The sequence below is a fragment of the Atta cephalotes genome (assembly GCF_000143395.1).
Source record: "Atta cephalotes unplaced genomic scaffold scaffold00003, whole genome shotgun sequence".
Lineage (NCBI taxonomy): Eukaryota > Metazoa > Arthropoda > Insecta > Hymenoptera > Formicidae > Atta > Atta cephalotes.
Genome location: NW_012130067.1, coordinates 7,591,840 through 7,599,924, shown reverse-complemented (window position 1 = coordinate 7,599,924; position 8,085 = coordinate 7,591,840). Strand labels below are relative to the sequence as shown.

Below are 8,085 nucleotides of genomic sequence, written 5' to 3'. Positions count from 1 at the left end.
ATCTAAAGAAATACCTATGATTTTTGCGATAACTTTTTCTGCGATAACTTTATCCATATTTTTACGTTGAATTTTTACATGAAAATTAAATTTTTTTTTACACATCATTTTCACATTTTTCAATATTTTTTAATTCTACCAGATATTTCTCTAGTAAATTTAATGCAGATTAAAAATAATTTTTTAATTTTTGGCTACAGCATACCTTGGATCCATCGCGGAAACTTTTATTACATGTAAGTTTTCAAAAAACGTGCTATTGCATCGTCATTTTGTTTTCTAGAATTATAATTTTTATACATTTTGCACATTTTTTTAGAATTATAATTTTTAAAGGTTTGTACAAAATACAAGTAACAAATAGGTATAAAAACATTTTTTGTATTAGGTTTTTAATAACCATCTCTCAAAGTAAGGTATGATTTTGAAGTTTCCAGAGTAAGCTCTTAAAGGAATACCTTTAAGTGATTGCGATAACCATGCATGATTAATTCCATACGGTATCGCATAATTTCAAGTGATTACCAAATGCGATCGGTTAACACCGGTTGCATTTAACAATGAAACCAGGGCAAAACCCAAATCAGCTGATCAACCTAGCATTTTAGATTCGGACATACGAGTATTTTTAATAAATATTGATTCTGCAAATTTCCTTTGGCCTAAATCCTCGTTATTATTCCTACGAGGGATATAACAGAAATCTTTTGATGGGTATCAGTGCGCTCCTTGTTCTGAAAAAGTAAATAGCAAGATTCGAATGATTGGCAATGGCAATGAATCACGTCATGGTGATAATCAGCAAACCTTTGGCATCGCTGTAAATAAATAATTTTTCTTTCTTTATTCCAGATTTAAAACAAAGGCAGCATGATACTAATAGCGTTCTCTGAATATTACCACTGAATATAACCCAATCTAATCTTCGGGCATTATATACAATACGTTTCGCTCATTGATAAAGCTTCTTTTAAATTAATTTTCTAATTTAAGATTTTATAGAAATTGATATTGCTAATTAGGGAGATAAATGTGCTTTAAAAGAAAAAGGATAAATTAATGTTTAAAATTAAATACTTATATGAAAAGTTATTACTTACACTTTAACTTTTTATTTATTAATTTAGCTAATTAACTAGTTATCATCTAATCTTGCTTAATTCCTTATATAATTGGTACTGATAGATTGTATAAGTATTTTTAAAAATTCACTTAAGAAAATGTTTATTTCAAATAAAATAAACAATAAATGTCAATACATGATCAAAAAATTTAAAAACGGAAAAATAAAGGGTATACATCACAGACACAAGATATCGTTAGCGAGTAATTATTTGATTACAAAAAATTATAATCATAATATTATATATGTGATATTTAATTATTTGTAATTCGATTATAATTTTTTGTAATCAAATAATATATAACTACTCGCTAATGATATCTTGCATACACCCTTTTTTTTTTCGTTTTAAATACAATGTTAAAAATTAATAATTATTTACATTATTTACATTATTTTTAACTAAATGTAAATAACAAAATTAATAAAGTGTGATAACTTCTTATAATTAGATAAAGAATTTTACATGCCAACATATGTTAGATGAAGAAGCAAATTAATTTTAGATAACTGATGGCTTGTCTATAAAGAGAGTTGAGCGCACCCCTTAAGGATAATATTGTGATCAATATTGTGAGTACAAGTAGCATATCGTCGGCATGCTTCATTTCCATTTCATGATGTACCCAAGTTTTTTTGTAACCGTAACATTGCGAGACCATACCAATAATAAAACCGATGGTGGCCAGAAAATTATGAAAAAATTTGATAATCATTGGTCGTACAAACTTGCGAAGTTTCCATGCAATCCATACCGGATATCCGAGAAGAGTCACTATGCAGATGATAACCAATGAAGAGATACCTGTAATACTATGGATTGAAAGGAAGTGTACTGATTTGGCGTTATACTTCATTCCTACGCCGACTAAAGTCAGGATTACCCCAACGACTTGAAGAATCCAATGAAGGTGTTTGTTGACACGATGCGATAAAGAAGCGGTCAGCATATTGTCACTGGCAAGGATAAGAGTTGCCTCCGACATCAATAAAACGTACTGAAAAGACAAGATTTATTTGTAAACTATGGATAGAAGAAATTGGAATTTAAATCAATTGGCTACGTAATTAGAAATTCTTTGGCCGTCGTACTTAGTCTAAACTTCTTCAAGGAAAGAGATCTGTCGTTCGATTAACGTTTGAATTGATGCCGATTATAAAAGGACAAATAGGTTCTAATTTGAATTTTGAGATTTATGGTAACTCACTTTGTGTAATTTTCAAAGATATTAGAAGGTTACTGCCGTTTTTTCATTGTTAATGCCAACGTTTTGTGAACTTTGCTGTTCATTTCAGGAGCGCACTGATACTGAGGGAGGCAAGAATATATTGAGGAAGAGAGGATAGGGACTTGCTTGACTTGTCAAAAAAACAGTCTTCCATATTCTACATACATTATAACTTGAGTAAATAATGATCTAGAGTTTGCCAATGTTTTACTATGAGGTAGAAGAGAGAAAAAGGTAAAATTGATAGGAAATTCCTGTTTATCTGAAATCGTGTTTATATGTGACTTAATATCATGAATATGTTTTCTAGTGAGGAATAGTCCAATTATACATAAGATATTCTTAGATCTACACGTGATCTCAGTCCAAATGATCCTTGAGTTGTTGGAATTTTGGAACAACATTGTTATTTCTATAGGGTCTTTCAATAGGGACGCTCGAAATTTGTTAGATCATAGTAGCCATAGTAGCTGTTGTTAAAGTGACATCTGTCAAATTTGTTGTGAATTGTTTAGTGTAGTGTATGGCAAATCATCATGGAAGATCATAGTGTTGAGCAACGTGTGTAAATCATAAAATTTTATTATCAGTTCTCCATTCAGAACTCCATTCGAGAAACGTTCCGCGCATTACGTGATTTTTATCCTCGCCACAATCGTCCTGCCGACTCGACTATTCGATGTTTGGTGGCCAAATTCGAGTCAACCGGTTCGATAAATAATCAGCCAACACCAGTACGTCCCCGAAACGCAAAGTCTGCTGAAATCGCTGCTGTGCGTGAGAGTGTACGGGGCGGTCAATTTCTCGTCGTTCACAAGAACTTGGCCTTTCTGCGATTTCAACTTAGCGAATTTTGCGTCGGGATTTGGGTCTGCACCCCTATAAAATTCAACTGACCCAGGAACTTAAGGTAAACAACCATAGACAACGCCGTGAGTTCGCTGATTGGGTTCTGGAACAGTTGGAAGTTAACCCAAATTTCGCCAAACAAATCATCTTTAGCGATGAGGCCCATTTTTGGATGAATGGATATGTGAACAAGCAAAATTGTCGAATTTGAGACGATACCAATCCGATACCAATCACGCGAGATACACTAGCTTCAAATGCATCCCGAGAAAGTCACTTTGGTGCGGATTTTGGTCTGGCGGAATCATCGATCCGTACTTCTTCCAAAACGAAGCGGGCGTTGCCATAATCGTCAACGGCGAGCGCTACAGATCGATGATAAGCAACTTCTTGTGGCCTAAAATGGATGATATGGATACCAATAACATGTGGTTCCAACAGAATGGCGCTACATGCCACACATCGCATGCCACGATGGACATTCTGCACGATTTGAGGGCATGGTTATCTCGCGCGACGGCATGAACTAGCCACCGAGATCGTGCGATTTAATGCCTTTAGACTTCTTCCTTTGGGATTATCTTAAATCGCAGGTCTATACGAACCGCAAACAATTGATGGTCTCAAAGTCAACATAACAAACGCCATCCAGCAAATTCAACCAGATTTATGCGAGAAAGTCATCGAAAATTGGATCGCCCAAATACGTGTTACCAAGCGAAACCGCGACGACGTTATATTCCATACTTAATGTCATAAAATATTCTTTCAAATAAAAAAAAATTGAGTGGATATCTCACACACAACTTGTTTTATTTACATTTAAAAGTCGAGCGTCCTTATTGAAAGACCCTTTACAACGCCAGTGTTCGAAGGATAAAAGTGAATGCAATGTAGATGTTCTCCTTGAACTTATTTCTCAGTAGGTATATTAGAGGGATTCTAACTTAGGTTCTTTGAGGAGGATACTCGTCGAGGGGAAGCGGAGCGCGGGGATATTCATAGGCAAGGGAAAGCGGAACACGAGGGATATTCGTAAATGAAGGGAAGCAGAAATACTTGTAAACAAAGGGAGCGCATAAAAAATTATAATAAACTATATAAAATAAATCTTACCTCTTCCTCTTCCTTCTCCTCCTCCTCCTCCTTTTCCTCTTCCTCCTCGCTTTGCTTATTCCTCAACCTCCTCCTCCTCCTCCTCCTCCGCGAGGATGTGAAGAAACCTCCTCGTCTTGCAGGTGGAGGAGTTCCATCATGAATGCGATGCATCAACGTTATTGAGATATACAAGCTGATCGACGCCCATATACACATCTTCTTCTTCCTCTTCCTCTTCTCGCTCCCAATCATCGATGATGATAACAGGATCCTTGTCCTCCTTCTCGCCTAAAACGATGTCCTTTTTCATATGTCCTCTTCGACGGGAACGTTCTCCTCCCTCTCAATCAATTTTTTTACACGGAGGTTTGTGGTTTTCCATGTCTTTTTTTTCTTAGTCACATACAGATTGTCATGTAAGTCGCTAAATGGCGGAATATTTTTTTGCAGTTTATGAATTTAAAAAATCACTCGTAATATACTACAATGCATTGTTCTTCGTAAGTATTATACTCGCGCACGCAGATAAGATTCGGCTTTAAGCCACGCGCAACGACACTACTATGGCTACTTTTTACGCGAGACCGTAAGAGATTGAGATTATTAGATCTCAATAACGAATCGATTCTACATACGCTCAATCGATAGCGTCCACTCAAATTGTATTATACTAGTCGCGCATGCAGACTAGATTCGGCAAAGACTGACGCCGAAAAATATCCTTTGTCATAGCAATGCTGCCTAGGATATGTTTTACTTTTGCCCTGCACTTATGGAAGAAATAAACACTTAAGATCATTTAAGATCTTGTAGCCTATAGAACTATAGAACTTTAAACACTACAAAAAAAAATGCGTAGGGCTTGCATGTTAGAAAAAGAAAGTGCGCGACGATAGAGTACAAGTACGACATTCTTTTTCATCTTTTTTTATGACTGACTTTCATAATACATTGTATTTTTTCCTTTTCTTTTTTATTAGCGCGTCGGAGCAAAGGATATCACAGATGGGTAGTAAAATAAAGTTAATACATATATAGTGATGCGAATGAATGTTTTTTATTCTGATTCACTGATCTTATTACACTGATTTTTCTCATTTTATTATATTTTTTTTTCGCGATCGGCAAAGTTCGAATATGATCAGATATCGCTAGCGTGGCTCAGATATCGCTAGCAGCGGTTTCTGGAAAAAAGAGGACAAAGAATTTTTTAATCACTTTTCGCTTTTTAGCAGAGAATAAAATGTACTGTCACTTCAAATGCAACTTATGGCTTATATTTTGATGGCGTTGATGATGATTAACACGTTGGTGATTTTAATGCTTTTCACTTTTTCCTTCAATGATAGTGAATTTGGCGGACCTGACGACAAGGAATGATACTCTGTGCGCTCGAATTTCGATGTATATATTCTTTTACTCGATCCATGTCTTATCGCTTCGTAATTAAAATTTACGATTGAAAAAAGCTTTATACACTGTTTATATATACTGTCAAATTTGTGACATGTCACAATGTGTTATGAGAAGCACCGATATTTTGCTGCTAACTCTTCTGTAAATGTGGAAGACGGAATGTGCAAGTATCCGTACAAAAGCTATTCTCCAAATCGACGCACTCCTTTTTTTATCGATTTCGCTTTTATTACATGAACATGCATTCTCTCGTCTAGACAGTATTTACTTAAATTTTATCATCGACAATCTAAAAAATTAAAAGCTGCGCTTTGTGATCCCATATTTATTTTACCAATTTCTTGTTGTTGATAAGAAAACGCTCTTCAATTTGCTTTTATGTATTTGGAAATATGAGTTTTTATCTACACAGGATCTGTGATCCACATTTAGATTTTGTATGACTGTTTACTGAACTGATCATATTTATATAGAATTTTTTCTACATGGGTTGTAATCATTGTCGTAAATTTTATTGCCGTAGATCAAACGGATTCTAAGGATCTATGTTTTTGCTTATGTTTCTAATATCATTCAGAAGATTTCTAATGACACGTTTCTTGAATATTATCACGTTCGCAGATCGGTGACTATTCACGCTTGAGTTTTATGTTCGCGTTTTATCCTGACTATTTTTGCCGAAATTTTCACGAAACCGAGAAATAGTGAATGATATTAGGTGTACAACTTTGCTTCCGCCGTTTTTTTTCCGAAATTCGAGGCTTTATTGTAAAAAACTGGTTATACATTTATGATTCAAAGTATTGTTCATCGCTGGCCACTATTTTCTCCCATCTTTCGGGTAGCGTACGAATCGCGCGTCGAAAAAACTGGTCATCTTTTGAGGCTATCCATGAATCGATCCAATTTTTTACTTCTTCATAAGACCGGAAGTGTTGGTCAGCCAGTGTGCTATTGATCAAAACAAGTGATAGTCAGAGGGAGCAACGTCTGGAGAATACGGCGGGTAGGACTTCCCATTTCACGTTCCCAAGTATGTCTTGACCACTTTCGCAACATGGAGTCGAGCATTGTCATGCTGCAAAATCACTTTATCGTGTCTCTCGTTGTATTGCGTCTTTCAATCCTCAAATGCATCAATTGCGTTCGATACCGCCTGTGATTGTTTCAGTCGGTTTTAACAGTTCATAATATACTACGCCGAGCTGGTCCCACCAAATACAGAGCATGACCTTGGAGCCGTGAATATTCGGTTTGGCCGTCGACGTGGAAGCATGGCCGGGAACTCCCTATGATTTTCTGCGCTTGGGATTATCGTAATGAACCCATTTTTCCCCAGTCACAATGCGATGCAGATATCCCGTCCGTCTTTGCCTTTCAAGCAGCTGTTCACAAGCAAACAAACGCCGTTCAACATCTCTCGGCTTCAATTCGTACGGCACCCAATTTCCTTGCTTCTGAATCATTCCCATGGCTTTGAGGCGTTTTGAAATGGCTTGTTGAGTCACTCAATGATCGTGCTAATTCTTCTTGATTTTGACACGAGTCTTGCTCAAGTAATGCCTCCAATTCTGCATCTTCGAAAACCTTCTCTCTTCCACCGTTATGCCGGTCTTTGACGTCAAAATCACCGTTCTTGAAGCGTTGAAACCACTCACGACACGTTCTTTCACTATAAATAATAGCGGCCTCACCATAAGTATTTGAGAGCATTCGATGCTCTCAGCCGCAGATTTCTTCATATTGAAGCAAAAAACCTCCCGCAAATGACGAGAATTTGGCTCATAAACTGACATTTTCAATCGAAAATAACTTTATGATGCGGACACAAATCGACTAATGTTTCTATGGGGTTATGTTGACAAATGCCCAAGTTTATTGACGTCTATGATCTATTTATTTCGACCACCACTTACCGTTAAAGCCATCTATAGGAAAACGGCGGAAGCAAAGTTGTACACCTAATATCATTGGTTTGACGTTGAGTGACGTAGTTAAGGCAAACAAAAGTCACATTAAATTTTTTAAATTGAATTCCCCATTTTTTATTACGCATTCTTATAGCTTAAGAGCTTTCCAAAACACTATAATAAAATATTTTTTCATTAAGTATTTGGCGAATTGTGATGTTTAAAAGTTACGATATTGTTACGATGCCGGCATTAATGTTATCCGAGATGTACCATGTGGAGGTTGCACGGTTAGATTTACTCTCTTTATGCGTGCGTGCGCGAGTGCGCGCGTACGCGCATGCGTGTGTGTGTGTGTGTGTGTGTGTGTGTGTGTGTGTGTGTGTGTGTGTGTGTGTGTGTGTGTGTGTATTAGTATAGAGTAGTAATTAAGTAAGTTAATTATAGTAATATTATTATT

At 36.2% G+C, this 8,085-nt stretch overlaps 1 protein-coding gene across 1 annotated transcript in view; it reads right to left on the bottom strand.

The window, feature by feature from the left end:
* Positions 1-1,602: 1,602 nt before the first annotated feature.
* Positions 1,603-8,085, bottom strand: part of LOC105625792 (cytochrome b561 domain-containing protein 2-like) — a 59,299-nt gene continuing 52,816 nt past the window's right edge. Inside the window, exon 2 of the mRNA XM_012207107.1 lies at positions 1,603-2,121. Coding sequence (XP_012062497.1) covers positions 1,603-2,121 — 519 coding nt within the window. The remainder of the gene's footprint in view (positions 2,122-8,085) is intronic.